General features: G+C 35.3%; 3 protein-coding genes across 3 annotated transcripts in view; all 3 read left to right on the forward strand.

Moving 5' to 3' along the window:
• Positions 1-8,306, forward strand: part of LOC103781516 (A-kinase anchor protein 9-like) — a gene marked incomplete at its 5' end in the record, with an annotated part of 18,577 nt that extends 10,271 nt beyond the window's left edge. The window contains 4 exon segments of the mRNA XM_008949273.1: positions 3,978-4,166; positions 6,574-6,729; positions 7,690-7,887; positions 8,295-8,306. Coding sequence (XP_008947521.1) covers positions 3,978-4,166; positions 6,574-6,729; positions 7,690-7,887; positions 8,295-8,306 — 555 coding nt within the window.
• Positions 8,307-8,931: 625 nt separating this feature from the next.
• On the forward strand, positions 8,932-11,966 carry LOC103781623 (A-kinase anchor protein 9-like). The gene is made up of 3 exons (XM_008949376.1): positions 8,932-10,462; positions 10,508-11,118; positions 11,958-11,966. Exons 1-3 carry the CDS (start codon positions 8,932-8,934, stop codon positions 11,964-11,966), a joined length of 2,151 nt encoding a protein of 716 aa, XP_008947624.1.
• Positions 11,967-12,772: 806 nt separating this feature from the next.
• Positions 12,773-20,451, forward strand: LOC103781729 (A-kinase anchor protein 9-like; the record flags this gene model as incomplete). The annotated part of the gene is made up of 7 exons (XM_008949487.1): positions 12,773-12,968; positions 13,752-13,831; positions 15,469-15,607; positions 16,029-16,150; positions 17,858-17,960; positions 18,390-18,588; positions 20,355-20,451. Coding segments are annotated over exons 1-7 (936 nt in total), but the record flags the coding sequence as incomplete, so codon positions are not given.
• Positions 20,452-22,222: the final 1,771 nt, after the last annotated feature.

The following is a 22,222-nucleotide window of genomic DNA, read 5'->3' on the forward strand; positions in this document are numbered from 1 at the left end:
GTGGGTTTTTTTTTTTTTGTTTGGGGGTTTTTTTTTTTTTTTTTTTTTTTTTTTTTTTTTTTGTTTTTTTTTTTTTTCAGTGTTAATGAAATTTTATACCTCGGCCTCAAACCACTATGTAAATACTGTATTAATAGGACATTCTGTTGTGTGCTATTAAAATACAGAAGAATATATTAAGCCATGATATTTTAAAAAGCAATAATTTGTTAATCCTCAGAAGTTATTAACCTTAGTTATATTATATTATTGTAAGTATTTTCATCACAAACTGAAATTTATTTTCATTTATAGAGTAGAAAATAAACCAAACAACCAAAACCAACTGAAACTTGATTTTCTAGGTTGCTGTAATTGACAATTTTAGCTAAGTTTCATGTAGTCTGTTGTAACATAACTAGAAAATTGAGGAGAAGCTAAGAAAGTTGACAGTGTTGGAGGTCTAAGTATTAATTTTTGTGAAGGAATCGGATGTCCAAACTGTAAAAGAAAAGGGGAGGAAAAATGAAAATGTGAGGTAAAATTGTTAAACCATTTCAGATACTTTTGTATGTTTCTACTACCAAATCAAAGCATTTTTGAATCAGAAGTCTGCAATAAGTGATACTGTTTTCATGCATTAACATATTTTTTACGTTGTTCACTGATTGAACAGAATGTATTGATTTGTGCTGAGAATGAAATTACTGTTTACGAAGGGAAATCTCTGTAGTACTGGCATTAATGTGATAGGTAATTACACATCATATATATATATCGAACTGCAATTTCTGAGGTACAATTTAAGGTCTTCCAAGGTCTAAGGAACATTAAAAGGGGTACAGTGATTTCCTAAATTTAATCCTGACCTCTGGTGGCAATTGCCGTGAATTGTTGCGGTGGAAGCTGATTTTCCTTGTGTTTCTCTGGAAGAAGTTTCCTTTTGATTTATCTGAAGCATATGTATTTACTGATGCAATACAAGTCATACCTTTATTTTTAGTCAGTAGACTACAAGCTATATTTTACTTTATATTAGTAGATAAAATTACTGTGAAATAGTTTTAAAATACAAGCAAGGAAGAAAAAATGAGACAGGACATTCTTTGAAGGACCTCCAAAACCTCCACTTCTTTCATGTAATTTGTTCACTGAAACAGTTGCTCCTAGCTAATTTGTTGTAAAATTCAATTTTTTCTTACTTTGTTTATATTTGTTTATGCAGTTGTATCCAGAGTTCTTGTTACTCCTTGCTTCCATTATATTAAAATGCTATGCAGTTTGATTGTTTCTTTAAATGTTTAAGTGTTTGTGGGTGTATGTAACTAAGCATATCATAAGGCATTGAGGCATAAGGACATTTCAGCATTAAAAGTGAATTGCAAAGCTTTAAAAGAAGAAATTACAAGAATCTACATCAATAACATTTATGGGTATGCAAAAGATTTCTGTATGGGTAAACAGAAGTCAAATAGGCCTTGTGTAGACGTGTTAATGCCAAGGCTGGTATCTGGACTACAGTCTTCATATATTGCAGATAAGTGAAAAAAATAAATTAAAATTAAGGTACATGGAGCTAATAACTCAATGTTAACTAACTTACTGCTGATGCAGCTGAATTTCTGTTACGCTGGAAACTGCCAAGCTGCTTGTGGGGCCCCATCAGCATAGCACCTGGCTATGGCAGCTTGGCTGCGTTTTTCCATAGATTACAGTGGAATTTGTTGTCCTGTTATGCTTCAAGTTGCACTTTACAAGAAGGCATAAGGCATTTGAAAGGAGAAGGTATCAGATGAGGAACATCATGGACTACTGTGTTACTGTAGTTTACTACTTTGATGTCTGTGAACTACGCTCCTGTGAAATGCAGCAGGATTTCCAGAGTTCCAGAAAGTTGCTTTACAAGTAAAAGGTCTTTTGTAGTAATTTCAGTTGTGAAGGAGTCTGGAACATCTAGTGAGATAAGGCTTTTATGTCTTTCCTATTTGCTCTTGTTGTAAAGCATCTAAGAGTCTTCGTTGCACACAGAAATGATTCACAGGAAGAGAAGCATGTCCACTGTGGTAGATTAAAAGAGTCATACACTACATCTTTATCAATTAAGCCTAAGTAAAATAGGAGTTTAAAAAAGGAAATAAGTATTTTATAATACAGTTTCTGTTAAACTGCTGGTGTTACTAATCTTGGATAACGCACAAAAATCTGAATACAAAGACATTTGTGCCAGGCCCTGTGTGGACACTAGTGTGTCTGAATGTAAAAATCTGGCAATACACAAGCCATGTACAGTACCTCTATGAGTTGCCTGGACTGCTGTTTGCTACTATTTTCTTTATTTTTTGTCTAAAATAAGATAATAATCTCTGTGATGTCTTCCTTTTTACTGACGAAGTTGGGAATTTGAAAGGGCACTGTGTCAGCTCTGCAAATTCTTGTCTAATGCATTCTCATAATACAAACTATAATTATATCGATCCCATTATAACAGTGTAGTTCTTTTTTGGGTAACATTGATTTGCTCAGGCATGACACTCCTTTGTAAATAAGCCCTGATCTAGACTATGGCAGATGTATGAAAAGTATAGTTGCTTTTTTTGATCTAAGTATAGTATTGGCGTCTGAAGTGCTATGATGCCTTTCCATCTCTAGTACCTATTGGTTTTGTTTCAGGCTCTGATGTAATAAACAGCTCTGATGGGAAATATAGCTGTTCTTGCTTTCTCATTTTAAAACATTGGTCTACTGTTTTAAAAGCCTGCCTGTGTGTTTCATGATTACTCACAAGTACACAGCATATTCTTTTCATTTGGATTTTTTTTTTCTTAACCTGTAACTGCTACTTTGGCTTGTGCTTGCCCTTTGGAGATCCATCATTATTAGTTTCCATGGTCTGTAGAACAAAAATTCTCATGGAAGCTGAAAGGGGTTGCAGTTTTAGGTGAGTGAAAGAGTGTTGTGGCTTTTTTTTTGTTGTTGTGGGGCTTGTTTTTGTTTTTGTTTTTTTTTCCCCCAAATGTCTTATGTTGAATGTATAATTTCTGCTCTTTTTTAATTTTAAGAAATTCCTTCAAACTGAGAATGAGAGTCTGTGATACTGCCTTTCATCTGCTATCAAGCAATTAATGACTTTCAAAAATAGTAAACCTTAGGGTGTATAAATATCTTTTGGAAGGCATAACTATGTTTAGTAATATGTAGAAATATTAAACATAATTTAAAATACAATAGTACTGCATTTTAATAATTTGAAGTATAAAGCTTTGCATTGACTTTTAAATCTGAATTCCTTTGTTTTCTCTAGATGTTTAAATTCATAATGTGGTTTTTGTTTTTGGACAGCAGTATCTGCTTTTGCAGTTCTGGGTGTTTTACCTGTTACCTACACTTCCTTTGATGCAATTTGCTATACATAAAGCTGTTTTGTGTATCAAATGAAATAAAGTTTTGTAGCATAAAAACTCCCATGGATCTGCAGGAATCACTATATAAGATTCCAATGAATGAAGAATAGAAATCAAGCTTTATTTCAAATAATAATAATATATTTAGAAATTGTCTTTATACAGGTAAATGGTTGCAGTTTTGTGACAAGAACAGCAATACCTGCAGACTTAATCAGGGTACAGTATTGCAAATTGAATCATAATACTAATAGTGAATACTAAAAGCCTCAAATAATTTCTTTTGAACAAATACTATGTTTATTTTGCATGCTGTGCTCTGCATCTGCATTGTTTGTTATGTATTAATATAGTGTATCATGAAACTTGAAATGCAAAACAATTTACTACTTCTATTAAAGCTAAGATTATAAAGCAGACTTCACAGGAGTGCTTTATGTCAGTGCTTTTGAGGTATGAATTATACTAACAAAGGAGGTTACCATAGCAATACGATCTTTCCTGCTATATTGTATGTTAATGTACTAAGATGGCATTGATACAGAATTTGATATTTGAGTTTACTTTGTGACAAAGCATAAAAAATGGCATGTTAAGGAACTTGGATTGATTTAGGAAGAAGAATTTGGAGTTGGAGAGATTTGTTCTGAGCATGGAATGCAGCACTGTCACATGCATCTAGAGGTGATGGAGAATGAATTGGCTGGGAAACAGCAAGAGATTGAAGAGCTAAACAGAGAGCTAGAAGAAATGAGGGCAGCATATGGTACAGAAGGATTGCAACAGGTATAATTACCTTACGTTGCTTTCTACTTGTTACTTGGTTACATGCAAAAATGCAGAGCGTCACCTGAAAGAGTTCACACTTAAGGGCAGCTGCTCAGAATGCAATGGCCTTGTGGTACAGAATTACACATTTCTTGCAGTCACCATACAATCTATTTCTTTGAATGACATTTCCATTGTGTGTCTTTTTCTCTGTATTTAATGACTAAAATTCCAGTCTTGTTCACAGCGACTTTCTTCAAATCAGGAATGGAAGGATGATTTTCTTCAGGAAAAGCCCTAATTCTTCTCTAGTTGTTAAAGACTGGATTTCTTTAATACCTTCCTGTTCCTCCAAGATCAAAAAATACTAAGTTTTACTTCCTAATGAATAACTGAATTGACCCTTGAACCAAAAAGGTATTTGTGTGTCAGACTTTAGTCTGAAATACAAGGCAACTGTTGAAACATGCTTTAATAAACATCTAATAATTTGCTATTACAAGGAAGTATTTCTTACTTCAGAAATACCACTGGAATTTTAAGTTAGGTTTTACAGTAAAGAATATTAAATACTTACTCTTCAGTTTAAACAAGTGGTGCAGTACACATAAGTCAGTGCATTGACATCCGTTATGTCTCTTTTAATTTGGATTCAGGCCACATAATTTTGTCTTTCTGTTTTTCACAAAGTATTATATACTTTCAGTCATTTTCACCTTCATTATTTTTACACAAGTATATTTTTTTTTTCTGCTTTCATTTGTATTTTATCTGTGAAAATGGCTGGCGTATTTTCCACTGTACTAGAGAGATCTTTCAGTGGTTGCCCTGGAGGATATGTTTTATCGTTCCTATGTCTGCTGGTGAATTTCTGGTGTTGCATTTTAAGTCAAACAGTCCTTCTAATTACTGTGTCTTTTATCTGCATCATAGTTATAATTATAGTGTAACAAAGAATAATTTTAATTTCTCACAGTTGTGACTGTTAGTTTCTCCTGAAAAAGGTGGAAGTAAAAATGTTTGAATTTTTTAAATGGCTATGATAACTATTTTTAAAATAAAACTATATGAAAGTGGGGTGTGGTACAATATTTTAGTAGCTGCAGCATATTTTTGTATGATAGTGGTACAGTGCATAATACCTTAGTTGAGAAATGCATATGGTTTATTTTTCAGAAGAAACAAATTGTAAAAGGAGACTGCAGAATATGTGTGCTTTAGTTCTGTCTGTTAAAGAAAGGCTGAATAAAAATACTTCAAAATTTTCATACAACTGTGTGGATTGGAACAGATAAATGTAGTTATTCAATTTCATTGAACAGAAGCAAAAGGAAAGATATGACATGCTTAAGTGTCTGATCTGTTCCTGATTTTCTCTGTTTTAGCAAACATCTAGCACTTCCACTAGATCCATGCTTTTAAAGTAGGAATTCACTGTAGTGTTCTGAAAAGAATCATAGTTTGGCTTGCTTAAGGGACTTCTGTTTTTTAGTTATGTCCCACTGTAGTCAGTGTCACTATCTTCTGGAAGCATTATGATTTTACTTCAAGTCTTAGCCTATAACCTGGAGAAGCTTCCTTTTGGGAGCACTGTAAACAAAACAGTTACAGAAGGTGACTGATGGTTTAAGAAATGTGTAATAGATAGAGATTAATTTTCTTCTAGCCTTGAATGAGTTTAAACTGACAATATTAAAGTGTATCACTTATCCATTTATGTAATTGCACATGAAAATAGTCCCAATTAATATTGTGGAATTTCTGGTTGCCTGAGTGTAATCCTACAAAAGCCACTTTCAAATATTCTTTTTCTGTACTTCTATAATTTCTTTATCATTATGAATTACAAAATATTAATCTATTAAAGGCATTGTATTAATTTTGCGGCTTGAGCTGATTTGCTCATGTAGTTATGAGTAATTTCTGTGGGTTCACAGTGTAATATACCACATGGTGTCTGTTGTATGTTTTTAGTATGATGAATGCGATTCATTGCACTTTCAGTGGGAGGTGATATAAACTTGCATTTATTTGGGGAAAGTAGTGTGGACATGAGTACTCTCACAAAATTGCCAAAGCACTATAAGTAGGTACTCTGGCTTCCTTTATGATGGTTTGTTTATATGGCCATGCTTTTTAGTTTAAAAGTAAGTTATATATTTAACCAGTTAACCTTAAAAGTTCAGGTTTTCTTCATTGATAAATACATTTTATGTAGAGGTCATATTTTGTTAAAAAAGGAAAAAAAGTCTGGTTCTGCAGTACTTACAAATAGTGTTTGAAAACACAAATGCTTCACTACAGCTGTTTGACATCTTGTAAATGGAGAGGTTAGGGATGATGTGTTCCTCCTTAATTAGGATAAGGTAGCATTTTTTTCTGTGGCTTTAATGTGCACTAATAGCTTATATTTTGTCTTCTGTAGCTGCAAGAATTTGAAGCTGCCATCAAAAAAAGAGATGACATTATAACTCAGCTCACTACTAACCTACAGCAGGCACGGAAAGAAAAGGACGAAACTATGAGGGAGTTCTTAGAGCTTACTGAACAAAGTCAAAAACTGCAAATTCAGTTTCAGCATGTAAGTTACAGTGCTGACAATATTTATTTGGGTTTGAAAATTAATGTCACTTTGAAGGGTCCGTAAATGGCTACTTCCTGCAGAAAGAGAATTTTTTGTACTTTTTTTAAGAATTGGTCTCTCAGTACAGGTCAGCAGTCACCTTACCAGGCCTACATTATAGTACCTGATTTATTGTGCTAGTTCACTATAAAATAATAATAAAGATTAGCCTATTTTCTTCCCTAGTATGTAGTGATAGCTTTGATAAATACTGGATGATGGCAGTTATTTTAGGGAAAAGCGCTTGTGTAATTGGTTCTCAGAGCTTTGGGCTGAAATCCAGCCAGTGCCCACTGGACTCAAAGCAGCCATCCATTAGCTTTGGTGGGCCACCATTTCATGGTCCAGTTCTTCCTGTATTTTGGGGTAAAAACTGCCTCTTTTACTGGAAGGTCATTTAAATAACAAAGTTAAATTTCAGAGAAGCATTTGTTCTAAAGGCACTGGTGATTGAGGTGCCACTGGTACTGTTAATCTGGACACTGCTAATCTGTATGTCTGTAGTTTCCCACAAATTCAATGCTACAGTTGAATATTGTAAATTTTGTACTGTTTAAGGACTTTGTATAGCTTTTTTTGAACCTCAGGTGGATTATATTTTGAAGCCTGAGTTTTTAATGTTAAAAATCTGATTCTGGGGACAGTAATTACAACTAGTTCATTTTACTACTTACCAGTGTTTCTGAGACACTGCTGTCCTGTGCTAGCTCACCATAGGACAATGTAATGTGAAATATTTTTAATTGATTTGCCTTCTCAAAAGAATAACTATATTTCAGTTCCACATAAAAGAACTTATAAAAACTTGTGATCATCTTTGGTCTTGTGCTGTGGAAGAAGAAAATAAAGAACGCTCTTTCTGTAAGATATTTGTGAAAATCTTGATATAGTTTGGGTTTTATTTTTTTAACATTCAAGTTGCAGGCAAGTGAAGCCCTGAGGAACACCAGTCATAGTTGCACAGCTGCTGATTTATTGCAAGCCAAGCAACAGATACTTTCACATCAGCAACAGTTAGAAGAACAAGAATGTCTCCTGAAAAATTATCAAAAAAAGAATGAAGAATTTGAAGTGCAGATTACACATCTTCAAGACAAAATCACAGCATATGAAATGGTGTGTACCGCTCTAGAAAGATCTCTTTTCCTAATCTCTCTTTTCTTTCCATGATTTTGTAGTTCCTTTGAAGTTTAAAGGCCAAAGCACATATTGAGTGTCCTGCACAGAATGCTTACAAAGATTTTAAGTTTTTAAGACTTTCTGTTAACTAACACATAATACACATATAATTTAAAGCTGAAATGTTTATGTCATTGGTTATGTATTGTGTTTTTTAAAATCACAGAAGTATTTACAATGAATGATGAAACTATGCCATGTAGTAGAATGTGTTTAGTAAATGTATTAAGTGCCATAATTTTGTTAGAAAAAAAATTTAAAATACTTGCTTGAACAATCTTTTTTGTCTTAGGGAAATAACTAATTGTTTTTCCATGTACATTTTTTTTTTTTATTCTTCATAGAAAACACCGTAAAAAGTACCTAAAAAATTAAATGTCATTAAAAGTGACAGGAGATAAAGCTTTCAGTAGATTGCATCAAATATTTTCTTTGAAGAATTGAGGCACAACTGGGAAAAAATCGAAGTATGAAAGTGATTTTTTTCCCCCCCCTATTATTTTCTTGATGGGGCAGGAGAAAGGGCAAGGATTGTCACTTACTCCAAAGGTGCAGAAAACTTCCAAATGAGGTCAACAAATAATTTATGTATAGTTTTTATAAATGTTTGCTAGCCTTCTGAAGAAAGTCAATGTGTTTAAAGAGCTAAGTCTCTATAAATGTTCCTGTATGTTCAGATAATGAGCTAAAAATAAGAACATGACTTTGTTAATTTTTTTAAAGGAAAAACAGAAAAATGAGGGGGAAGACCTGAGTAAACTGCAAGAAAAGGAAGCATTAGTTGAAGAGCTGGAAATGAAACTTGGAGAAGAAGAAAAAAATTCATTTCAGCTTAAGGAAAGATTATCAGATGTTAGCAAATTACTTGAAGAACTGAAGGAACAGATTTCACTGAAGAACCAGGAGATAAGTAATACAAAAGCTGAACTTACCATCTACAAACAGAAAGAAAGACAGTGTTCAGATGAAGTAAAACAATTAATGGGAACTGTGGAAGAATTGCAGAAACGATGTTATAAAGACAGCCAGGCTGAAGCTGACATTGTACAAAGAATGGAATTAGAGACACAAAGGAGACTGGCACAGCTTCAGGCTGAATTAGATGAAATGCATGGCGAGCAGATTGTGCAAATGAAGCAAGAGCTAATTAAACAACATGCAATGGAAATAGAACATCGGCTTTCACAACAAAAAGTAGAATTAGAGAAAACTTTAAGTCTGTGTTTGAATGAGAATGTTAATGAAGATCAAATGCATTCAATGAATATTGAAATTAATGAATTGAATGTGAAATTGCAAGATGCTGATAATGAAAAGGAAAAAATAAAGCAAGAACTGTCACAACAGATGGAAGCAATTTCAGCAGAGAAGTCTCTTCAACAGGCTAAAATTGAAGAACTTCTCCAAGAACTTAATTTTTCAAGAGACCAGGTTCAAAGAGCCAAACAAACTATAATGGAAATGGAATGTAGATTAAATGATGCTGAAAAATATCAGTTTATGGTTGAAGATTTAAAAACTCAGCTGGCTTCTGCCTCTGAATTTAGGAAAGAATTGGAGTTAAAACATGAGGCAGAAGTCACAAATTACAAAATAAAGCTTGAAATGCTAGAAAGGGAGAAGGATGCAGTTCTGGACAGGATGGCAGAATCTCAAGAAGCAGAATTAGAGAGGCTGAGAACAAAGCTTCTGTTTAGTCATGAAGAGGAACTTTCCAGACTTAAAGAAGACTTACAAAAAGAGAACATGGTGAACATGGAAAGCCTTAAAGATAACTTGAATATACACCATAAACAGCAGTTAGATGAGTTACAAAATGAAATGAGTCAAAAGATAGAAGCTATGCAATATGAAAAGGACAACTTAATTACAAAGCAAAAGCAGTTGATACTAGAGATTTCAAACCTGAAAGATTTACAGCAGTCCATTGTAAATTCTAAATCTGAAGAAATGACTCTTCAAATTCATGAGCTGAAGAAAGAGATTGAAGTGCTTAGGCAAGAGGAAAAAGAAAAAGGTACCCGTGAACAAGAAATTCAGGAGCTGCAGCTTAAAACTGAGTTGATGCAGGAGCAAATGAAGGAGCGAGAAGATAGCCTTCAAAAAAAATGTTTAGAACTTGAAACACAAAATGACCTTCTTAAGGGGGAAAACAAAACTCTGGAAGAGAAGTTAAAAAGTGTGTTGGTAAACTCTGAAGAAAATTATATTTTAAAGACGAGCATTAGCTCTAATTCAGAAATTTTGGACTTGCAAAAAAGAATAGAAGGGCTGATTACTGAAAATGAGCAACTGAAAAACCAAAACAGCCAACTCCAAGAGGACACTGAAAGGCAGAAGAGTGTCTTTTCATTTACTGAGAAAAAACTTGAAGCTAATTTTAAAGAGCTACAGAATGAATGTGCAAGTCTTCTGAAGGCAAAAACTGAGTTAGAAGAGAACAAGAATAAGCAGGAAGCTGAATATAAAAGCAAGCTAAAAGCTTTGAATGAAGAACTTCACCACTTACAAAGTAATAGACCAGTTTTATTTAAAACTAAAACTTCTGGTTTTGAAGGGAATAAAGAAAACAAGGTGTCAAGGGCAGAGAGATTTGAGGCTGGAGAAGTTGTTGAGAAAGACCTGACAGAACTTATGGAAAAGCTTGAGATAACCCAGCGTGAGAAACTGGAATTATCCCTGAGACTCTCCAATCTCTCCAAACAGTTGAAGTCAAAGCATAGTGAAATTTGTCATTTAAATGAAAAAGTGAAATACTTAAAACATGAGAAAGAAGAAGTTACAGCGAAGTGTAAAGAACTAGAAGTCATAATTAGCCATGCTCAGAGAGGAAATAGTACAGGTAATGAACCTAAGGCAAAATGTTCTAAAGGAAAAGCTCTAAAGACTGCTGCTCCAGCATCTGAAAGTAGAAATAAAAGCCTTGGTCCAAGGAATGAAGTTGATGAAGGAATAAATGTAAGAGGAAATGTTGGTTCATGTGAAGATACCAGTCATGAGGTAACAAAAAGAAAGGAAGTTCAGCAAATGTTGAAACCAGAAGAGAAGTCTCTTATAGAACATTTGCATGGGATGACAGACAGGCTGACAGATGAAACATCGTTAATAGCCATTACACAGAGTGAAGATAATCTTCAGCAGCAAGTGGATGCATTAAAATCAGAACAGGTATGTTACATAAAGCAGTGTAGAAGATACTTTACCTATGAAAATTTGTAGGAGTTGGCACTTGGAAATTTACTTCGTATTTTTCCTTTCAGTTGCTTTGAAGTGCAGGTGGGTGGTCATGTGGGTGGCAGGTTAGCCAGTGGTTGAAAGTGGTTACATGAATGACCAGAATGAGAACCATAAGCAATGTGTGTAAGTGTCCTAATTTTAAGTACAAGAGATACTCTTCCCTTACATTTAATTAAATCAACAATAACAAAAGATAAGTTGAAGACAGCTAGAGCACTTCACGTTTTGATACAGCATTTAACTTGAGGTGAAAATTTATTCAGGACACACCCCTTTATTCTGTGGTTAGCTTTTCAGTTCTCTAATTACTCATTCAAGCAATATAAGGAGATAACTCTTCTTCAGTCATCTTGTAACAAACTTTTAAAATTCTGAGCTTCCATTTTTTTCCAATCAAAATTTTTGTGTATGTGCAGTTATCACTTAAGAAATGTATCTGCACGTGAGCATGAGAAAAGAAATGTATGAAGATACAGAAGTTATACATGTCGTGTGATTATAACTAATCTCCATGCTTTTGCTTGAGAAATTTTGCTCCTGTTTTTTTTTTTTGCATTGTAAATTAATTGCATGTAGTATGGAAAGGATTATTAGTTGCCAATAAAAATGGCTAAGTATTGAATTACCAGTGTTTAATTAGGTGCTGGAATCATAAATCTAAGTTTCTGTACAGTGATGAATTGCATGCTATGAGAAGTGTGCAATAATGTTTTCTGTAGAAATAGATGTTAACTAGTCTTCTATTTTTTTTCTATTGGTTTCTTTTTTAGGTGTTCTAAAAATCCACTTAACAGTGGACTAACACCACCACTACGTAACTTTGCTGTATTGTAGTTCATTCATTTCCACAAAAAAGAAAATCACAAGCAAAGCCACATTGGTAACAGTTAAAAGATTATAGGGGGTTGGACTAGGTGACTTTTAAAGGTGCCTTCCAAACCACACTGTTCTATGATTCTCTAGAAAAGAGCTACAGCTGTATGAAGTTTTAGGTTGTTTTATTTTGTTTTTTAAATGAGGATGTTATAAGAAACTTGCAATTTCCTGCCATAGAACTAAGTGTCATTATGGCTCAGAGCTGTCTAAAAACCTTTTCAAACTTGGACTCTAAGTAGCTCAGTACTGGCATGTTGTAAACAGGTTCTTGCTTTAGCAATAACATGCCCAAAAGTGTAGACTAGAACTACAGGCCTTGGAAATCAATGTTTTTTAAGGTCTGCTATTTTACTGTATTTGGAGTGAACTTCCATAACTTGCTGTGTTGGTAGTGATAGTGGGGTAAAACACTTAATTGGGTAAAATTCATTGAGTTTTTATTGCTGCAAAATAGGACTAGAAGCATATTAAGTTACGTTTGGTTTAGTTCAGTTTTTATTTTAAGTTGAAGAAGTGTCATACTATTTTGTTACAGTTCGTTTTTCCAAACTGTGCATATTTAAATTTACCTAAGGTGTGCCATATATGCAGCATTCCATTCAACACGTTATTAATTTCAGAATTTGCGGAGACAAGACTTCCTTGTTTTCTTGCTTCTCACTCTTTGTAAAATGCCTGTTTCTGTTCAAAGACTGATTTACAGCTACAGATGGAAGCACAGCGCATTTGCCTGTCCCTGGTTTATTCAGCTCACGTAGACCAGGTTCGTGAGTACCTGAAAGCAGAAAAAGAGAGTGCACTTTGCAGTCTTAAAGAGGAGCTCGTACGTAGTCATATACAAGAGATGAATGATCTTAAAAAAATGCATCAGCTGGAGCTCCAGACCTTGAGAATTCAACAAGCAGGTAACAACCACAATTATGGGAGTGAAGCCCTTGATGTGAAAACCAGTGTCTTTGAAAGAAAACAAGCACAAGAATTTGTGTCTGTGGCTGTCCAACAAATTGTTTTTATAGAACATTTTGAAGTGTTTTTGTACTAAATTACTTACCCATTACAAGTAGTTATATTACTCAGGGTACATAAGAACCTAAAAAAATAGTAAAATTTAAAAAAGGATGAATAGGAAGTGTTACAACTCATGTTTTCTATTTGTGTTATGACATTTAATTATAAAAAACTATATGATAGATTATGATAGATTCACGTGTAAGGTTGTATTCCTTATGAAACAATAAGCCAATGCATCCACAAAATCATTTTGGGTTTGTTTCATTTTCTGTTCTTTGAGGTTTTGCATTGGCTCCCTGCCCATGTTAAGCTTCTTTGCTACTACTTTTTGTCTGGGTGAGCTTTTATGTTGCCATGCTGGTTTTCTATCCCTATTCTTTCTGTTATCATATGATTTGCCCATGTGTAGCTTTTTAGCGTAAGTTCCTTGCCCTCCACTATATTTCTGTAAAGTTTGATCTTTCTGGAGCAAAAGCCATTTCTTACCACTTATTGCTTTTCAGTGTGCAGTTTTACCATAATAATCGAATCTATCTGTATGATGGAAAATGAAAGGGGAATGAAAAACTATGCCTATGAGCTGAGTAGGCAACCTCACCGAGGCAGGAAGGTTAGGCCTTTGAAAAGTTGTTGTGCCATCTGATGTTTAAAAATAATACAAATCATTTGTATTATAGATGATGAAGTCAGATCTACACAAAGACTTATAGAAAAGCTGAACGAAGCTGTAACTGAGGAATGTTGTAGGCTTGCTCAGGTGAGACTTAAGAAAAAGCCTGTTTTTTAAAATGGAAATTTTGAAAAACAAAAATTACAGGTACAGTAAGTCATCTTTTTCTACCTAATTTTTAACAGGTTTTCTTTGCAGCTTTTCTCTTTGTGTGGATCTTAAAATAGAGACTGCTAAAGCTTATCTTCCAAAACAACATTGCAAGTATTTTGTTTACTAAATTGTTTTTATGTCCTTGTCCAGACAATTCTTCTGATTTACATCTAGTCTTGATCTTCTATCTAATGTTTGGCTTATATCTACTACTTATTTGGAAATACTTTTTCCTTTCTGTATGTCTCTTGCTGTAAGTTTTTGATTTAGCAGTGGTCTGATGTCATGTATGTATTAACACACAGGACGACACTCTCATATCTGCAGTAAGATAGTAACTTCTTCCTGAGCTGCAACATATATTTCAGAGGCTTAAAAGTGTCTTAAGAATCTACCAAAGTTGATGTCTATTTTGTTTCAGTAACTAAATATTATAGTAAAAAATTGAAGCTCTTTTTTAGTCTGTAGTCTAATATAAGCCACTAATAATGCTATTTTTGCCATATTTTTTTGGGTAGACTACTAGTAATTAGTGGCCCTTACAGGTACTTTTTGAGAAGCAAGTTACTTATTAAACTTATTACTGGGTAAATTAAGCTACTTTAATAACTCATTATAAGCCATCGTTTTCCAGTGTTAAATACTCAAATGGTTGATGGTGGTGGTTTGGATTTTTTACCTTCTTTGCTGGAATTTTTTCAACACTTTCTTGGGAAAATGGATCTCAGACTTTTACTTGAGAGCCAGCATAAGAGAGATTAAGCAGGATTCCATTGTAGTTCACAGAAGATAGGAGCTGAATTAGAGTTTTTGGCATTATTTTTTTCACAGTTGGGAATAATACTGCCAATCTGTATGATTCCATGCTAAGCTTTTGGAGAAATTCTGATTTTACTTTTGCAAACTGGATTTGGTGTCTGTTGAGTCCAAAATCTTTAAATAGAGTCTCACTGTATGCCCTGGGCAGACCAAGTTTCTTTTCACGTTTCATGTATTTTCAGTAATCATATGGATAAATCTTCTCTTTGCCTACTCATTGCAAATATGGCACCTATTCTGCTGGCCACATAGCACTAACAAACACAAAGAATTCTGTTTATGGCTTGCTTGAATGTTCTTCTGCCACCCCCTTTTATCCTATTTGTTCAATATGTAAGAACAAGATGAATCGTAATATCTAAAAAGACACAAATTTCTTCCACAGGGTATCCTCCTTTTGTGTAAAATGTCAGTTTGCTAGAATGAGACATCTGAATTTGCTTTTGGCATTAATAAAAAAATGCTTCTCTGTGTAAGATTTTGACACTTGGTAGTTCCAAATTAAGGAGCCATGCCAAAATATATATATTTATGTTTTAGCTGAAAAGTCTCTCCATACCTGTTTCTTTTGGAATTGTAAAGATTGTCAAGGTTCCTATGACTCAACAGAACATCTATGCCACCATTTCCAGAGAAGATAATACAAAATACTATTTTTCTGCTACCTTTTTTCTTGTTTTCTTAGTGAATTGTGATTGATAAATGAATAAACAATTCTTCACTTTTTTTCCTTTGTTTCATTTGTTGTGCAGGCTTTATGTGACAATCAGAATGAACATTATTCAGCTGCTGTAGAAACTGGTGATAGAGAATATGATATTTTCCATAGACCTGCTGCTGTGAAAGAAAAACTGAGCGTAGAAATACCAATACACAGAGGTCAAGCTCAAGGTAATGGCACTGGACTATCATGCTGGTTAAAACAAAATACTGATTTGAAGTTTTTCAGGCTGGTAATTATGCCATTAGTTGTTCAGGTATTAACCGCTGTGCCTAAATACCTGCTTTAGAGATTTCCTAACTATTCTGAACCACTTTTATTTTTTATTATGAGATTTTCTTGTGCTATTTTTGTTATAGTGGAAATGAGTGAAAAAAGTGTAGTGGGTTTTTTTCTCATCCTTTCGTAGAAGCTAGCATCTCTACCAAAAAACATCATACATGTCAGTACTATATAAAAATGCATCCAGAATTTGGAAGGGGCCTCACTTTCAACAATATGTAGTGTTTATCAGGTAATTCTTCAGTGGAGAACTTGTGAAACATTCACTGCATTAAAATTTATGGTAAAATGTTTGATTTTTTTTTAAAGTCCCTGGTTATCTGTGTAATGTAGCTGTGCAAGAACGTATGGATGCACTTCTACACAACATAATGGAAGAATACAGTAGACTGAAAGCACTTCAAACACAGCTGATGAAGGATTGTAAACAGGTAAGTTTTATAGGATATGAGTACGTGGCATTTTAATTTTCTCTGTTGCGTGAATTCCTTCTGGATAAGCGAGGATTGTGTTTGAAATTGTGTTATGTATCCTGACTGAGTGGCAGAGCAAGGCAATGATTTGATAAAATGGGGAAAGCTGCCACCCATGTCACAGAATCATGGAATGGCTGAGGTTAGGAGGTACCTCTAGAGTTTACCTAAGCCGACCCCTTGCACAAAGCAGAGTCTGCTAGAGGAAATTGCTCAGGACTGTATCCAGTGAAAATTTTACTGTCTCCAAGGATGGAGATTCTACAAGCCTAGTGCACAACCATATCTTCTTCAGGATACACATTCCCAGATCTCTCAGCCTCTCCTTATAAGACACATGCTTCAAGCCTGTCATCTCCCTTCTGACCCTCTGCCAGATTCATGCCATTACACTTGTTTCACTCTGATATTGGCAGTGCAGCACAGAAGTCAACACTCCGGATATGTCTCACCAGTGCTGAGTAGAGAGGAAGGATCACCTCCTGATGTCAAACACTCTTCCTAATGCAGCCCAAGAGGCTGTTGGACTTCTGTCATAATGGCACATTGCCAGTTCCTGTTCAACTGAGAGCCCAACAAGGCCCCCAGGTCCTTTTCTGCAAAGCTGCTTTCTAGCTGATTCTTCATATACTGATGCACAGAGCTAGTCCTCTGTAGGCTTCAGGACTTAGCATTTGCTGTTGTTGAACTTCATGAGGTTCCTCTCAGTAATAGGATGAGGAGCAACAGGCACAAACTGGAGCACAGGAAGTTCCACCTAAACTTCAGGAAGTATTTCGTTACTGTGAGGGTGACGGAGCACTGGAACAGGGTGCCCAGAGAGGTTGTGGAGTCTCCCTCCCTGGAGATTTTCAACATCCATCTGGACATGTTCCTGTGCCACCTGCCCTCGGCAAACATGCTTTGGCAGGAGAGTTGGACTAGATGGTTTCCAGAGGTCCCTTCCAACCCCTACCATTCTGTGGTTATGGGACTTGCCTGTAGTTTCTCTAATCTTCCTTCTTTCTCTTCTTGAAGGTAGGTGTGGTTTTATCTAGTCCTCAGTAACTTTCCTTGGTCACCGTGACCTTTGAAAGAAAAGTGAGAGTGGCCCCGCAATAACATAAGACCAGAACTCTCAGGGCCTGTTGGAGTATCCCATCAGGCACCACCAAATTGTTCATGTCCAGTTTGTTCCCTACCCTGATCATCCTCCACCAAGGTTGTCTTCCTTGCTTCAAACTTTTACACTGATTTCAGGGGACTGGGATTCCTGAAGACAAATGTTACCAATAGTTTTAGTACTTCCATGTATTAAATGGAGTACACTAATCAATTATATCAAGAGATGGTTGCAGGTCACATATATTGATGAATATACATGTACTAAAAAATACTTGTAATGTGAAACCTTTATCTTGGACCTCACAAGGACATGAGTGCATCTGCTTCTTGGAGAGGAAGTATGACTTAACCATTTATATCCAGAGAGAAGTTTAAAATTTACAGGTTGCTCAGCTAGCTATTATGAATACTTGGTCATTCAGGCTGTAAAATGAAACACATTGTTACAATGGTTACACTGTCTTATATATTGGCCACCAGCCTTTCTTACACATTTATGATTACAGTTAACATTTTTGCATTATTGCTATACAAATTGTTGTAACTTGTATTATTTTTCAGATCAAAGAACCATGGCTGTCTTCAGAAAGGAGGAAAGAAGAGGAACCTAGCCATTTGGAAGCAACAAAAGAATGTCTGCAGACCCCTTCACAGGGTCTAATGGGTAAAGAGATGCATATGCTTTTTTTAATGTATGTATATTCAGAGACAGAGAGAAGACAATGACTAAGTTTTAACTGATTCATCGCTTACTACAACCTGAAGCACATAAAGAGATTTTTGCAGATTTTGCAGCATGATACTCTGATTTTCTTAAATCTCTAAATTATTTCAGAAGTGTGTTGTGATACAGCTCTCATTTAGTCTTTTCCAGTTTTCTACAGTTAAAGCTCTGTTACCCATAGTAAGTACAGTTTTGCAAAATGCAAGATTAAGCTATAACTATTTCTTATGGGAAAGAAATGTATGTGATATCAGAAGAAATTGTTAACTACAGTAATTGTGCAGTCCATCACTGATGATAACTCAGGAGAGAGTTAATTTATACTGATGTAATTTATTCTTATCCCCTCTGCAAATAACATATATACAGATCCAAAGATTCAAGAATACTGTTCAAAGGAAATAGGGAACCTTAAAACACAACTTGAAGAAAAGCATGCTCAAGAACTGGAACACCTCCGGTCCTATTTCGAACAGCAGCTGAAAGAAAATGAAGAGAGGTACACCATAGAGATTGTCCATCTGCAGGATAAGCTTCAGTGTGTTGGAGTATCCTCTGACCACACAAGGTATTAATAGGCTCTTTAATGGTCATAACTTTTGCATTGTGTACAAAAAGAAGTGTCTCTGATAACCATTCTTGTGAAGCTACATTTTACTTTGACACATTACTCTTGTTCCTTCCAGAGTTGTTGAGTGTTACAAAGAAATAACATATGTTGCAAACTAAGTAGTGGAGTGTTTAGAATTTATTACATTTTTATAGTTAACGGAGGAAGATTTGATAATCGGAATAGTGTATAAATGTCACTTAATATATACGAACTCCATGCAGGGTCTTTAGATGAAAACCATATTGGCTGGAGTTTGAAGGTTAAAAGTGGTCTGTTGAGTTGGAGTTTTGCTGAACAGCTCATATATGTTTATAAAGAATTTCTCAAATTTCGAAGTAAAATGTAGATTCACTGAGATCTGTCTCATTAAGTCTCAAGCCTGAACATGTCTTTTAATGGTATAGTTTGTAACCTGTTGAATGATCTGTTACATACTCGGTCTCCATACCTGGTTTGTTGCAGCATCTTTTAAACAAAGATATAAATAGGATTATTGCTGTGGCCAAGCCAAGGAATTTTTTGGACATTTTCATCTGGTTGTGTATTCTATGGCAACAACTGAACAGGAGGCAGCAGGGGGAATATATCTGTTGCTACTGTTCATTAATCAAATTAAACACGAATGCTAAAAATAATGGCTTACTTTGTGTAGTTAAAAACATCACAAATTTTATGAAATTAACATTCTGGACTCCATGATTATCTAAACCAGCTCTCAGATTTGAGCAAAAGAAAACCTTCATATGTCTCTGTAAAGCCCTAGTAGTTAAGGTTGTAAATCTCACAAGACAACGAACTTACTTTCTAAGTTAATCTGTGTTCTACCCTTTCTTTTAGCAAGGTTTTCATTTCTTTGTGGTAGCAGATCGCAAATACTAGAGGAGATACAAACATGTTTGTTTTGTCATGTTTTGTTGTGTTGTGCTTTGTTTTGTTCTGTTTTCCAGGTAGTTTGATACTGTATCTTGCCCTTCTGACAGAGTATTTCTGTAAAGTTTTTTTCAATATGTAGTGAAAGGGGCGATGGAGTTTTGGTGATGTTTGGTGTTAATTTGGCTTTTACTGATTTATAGCAGTCTGAACGTATAGAGCAGTTCTGTTGGAAAAGAATCTCTGAATATATTTCAGCATGTTGTTATCTAAATATAAAATGAATCGTACTTGATTTTTTAGTATTTTCATATATGTGCATTGTCTATATAACACAGAAAGCACTGCAGCTGTTGATAAACATCTGTTAAACGAATCAAAATAAATATAGCCATTTTCTAGTTTCTCTCATATCCTTCTGATTCAAACAGATACTTTTGTCTTCATCTTGTATATAGTTATTCAGAACAAAATGTTCTTAGGTAGCTTTAAAAGTAAGTTGTTTCTGAGGCCCTTGGCAAAACTGGTGTTAACGTGTGTTACGTTGAGAGAAAATGCTAGTGTTTAGAAGGGAGATGAATCTTAAAGTCAAGTGTGTGAAATTAATGGCACGGCAAAAGCTGTGTTCTCAGGAAAATATCTACAGTTTTTTGTCTTTGAATATATATATTAACACATTATATATGTGTTTATATATACATATATACAGTATATATACATTTATATATGTATGCATATATATGCATATAGTATATATACATTATATATATATATGAGGAGAAATAATGTATATTAAAATACTGATTTTAATTTTTTTTTATTTCCTCCCTCTGCTTCTTTTACCTTTGTAGCGTATCCACAGACTCAGAGATACAGCTAAAAGGAGTCTTCAGGAAGGTGAAGTGCTCTGAAAATCTTCATCACCAACGGATGGATAACGTGCTGGAGGTATCATGTAACTCAGCTGACAGCTAATATATATATCGTCAATATAATTTAGATGCTGTGGGTTCTAAGATGAAATTGAAATATGGATTAATATTTGGTAGTATTAAAGTCATTGTCATCTTAGTACTATTAGTCCATGTTAGATGAAAAAGTTAAATTTTGCTGAAAAACATTTCTGGAAATTATGAGCAGTAAAACTTGTTTTATTTGTTTTGGGTTTATTTTTTAGGTTTTAGTTTTTTTTCTCTGAAACATGACATTTGGGTTGGGCTGTTCCTTGCTAAAGTGGAAGAAAATTACTGTTCAAATAATGGGATTTCTTCAGGAGTCTTTAAAATATTGTAACTTTTCTTTACACTCTGGTTATGAAGGAAGAGCAATATAAGTGAAAACCTAGTACTTTTGAAGTATGGATGGCTACATACTATTTAGGAGAGACAGACCAACAAGGCAAGGTTGTGGTGTTGCTCTTTATGTGCAAGAGCAGCTGGAATGTATTGAGTTTTATCCAGGGGGGAGGTGGAACAGGCTGAAAGCCTGTAAGTAAGAATTGCGGGACATGCACAGGGGGGATGACACTGTTGTGGGAGTCTACTATAGACCACCGAACCAAGAAGAAGATGTTGATGAGGCCTTCTACAGACAGCTGGAGGTAGCCTGTAGAACACAATCCCTGATACTCATGGGTGACTTCAGTCACCCTGATATTTGTTGGGAAGCCCACGCAGCTAGGCAAGTTCAGTCAAAAAGGCTCTTGCAGTGCATCAGTGATAACTTCTTTATGCAGGTAGGGGAGTAACCAATGAGAAGAGGCTCACTGCTGGACCTTATATTAACGAATAAAGGAGGACTGGTTGGGGACATTAAGGTTGGGAACAGCCTTGGTGACAGTGACCACAACATGGTGGAGTTTAGTATTTTACAAGATAGAAGCAGGGCAGTAAGTAGGACTACAACCTTGGACTTCCACAGGGCTAACTTTGCACTCATCAAAGATCTACTTGCAGGAATCCCTGACTCTGGAGGGTCAAGGGGCCCAAGAAAGCTGGTCAATTTTTAAATACAACTTCCTCCAAGCCCAAGACAGATGCATTCCCTTGAATAAAAAAAAGGGGTAGATGAGCTAAGAGACCTGTATGGGTGAGCAGGGAGCTTCTGAAGGAAATCCATGGAAAAAAGAAGTGTATCACTCATGTAAGAAGGGACTTGTCACTTGGGAGAAATATAGGGAACCTGTCAGGACATGTAGGAAGGCAATTAAGAAAGGCCAAAACCATCTTAGAACTAAAACTAGCAAAGGAAGTAAAAGAGGACAAAAAGGGCTTCTTCAAATCTATTAGTAGTAAAAGGAGCACTGGGGGAAGTGTGGCCCCACTGCTGAATGAGTCACAGCCCTGATCACTGAGGCTGCAGAGAAGGCAGAGCTACTGAATGCTGCCTTTGCTTTGGTCTTTAATCCTGAGACCAGCCCTTAGGAACTCTAGACCCTAGATGTAGGAAAGAAAGCCTGGAGGAGGGAGGACTCCCTGCTAGCCAGTGGAGACTGGGTTAGTGATCAGCTAAGGAAATTGAATATCCATAAATCCATGGGCCCTGGTGAGATACACCCAAGAGTCTTGAGAGAACTGGCTGATGTTGTCACTCTACCACTCTGCATCATGTTTGCTAGATTGTGGCAAACAGGAGAGGTGGCTGAGGGCTGGAGGAAAGCCAGTGTCACTCCAGTCTTAAAAAGGGCAAGAAGGAAGATGTGGGAAACTACAGACCAGTC

Source organism: Merops nubicus, unplaced genomic scaffold (assembly GCF_000691845.1).
Source record: "Merops nubicus isolate BGI_N331 unplaced genomic scaffold, ASM69184v1 scaffold1050, whole genome shotgun sequence".
In the NCBI taxonomy this organism is placed as follows: Eukaryota; Metazoa; Chordata; class Aves; order Coraciiformes; family Meropidae; genus Merops; species Merops nubicus.

What these genes read in the sequence shown, in the direction of transcription:
- LOC103781623 (XM_008949376.1), top strand. Translation starts at nt 8,932, where the DNA reads ATGGGAACTGTGGAAGAATTGCAGAAACGATGTTATAAAGACAGCCAG. An exon ending in AGAACTTCACCACTTACAAA is followed by an intron (nt 10,463 to 10,507) that starts GTAATAGACCAG and finishes CTGGTTTTGAAG; the next exon opens with GGAATAAAGAAAACAAGGTG.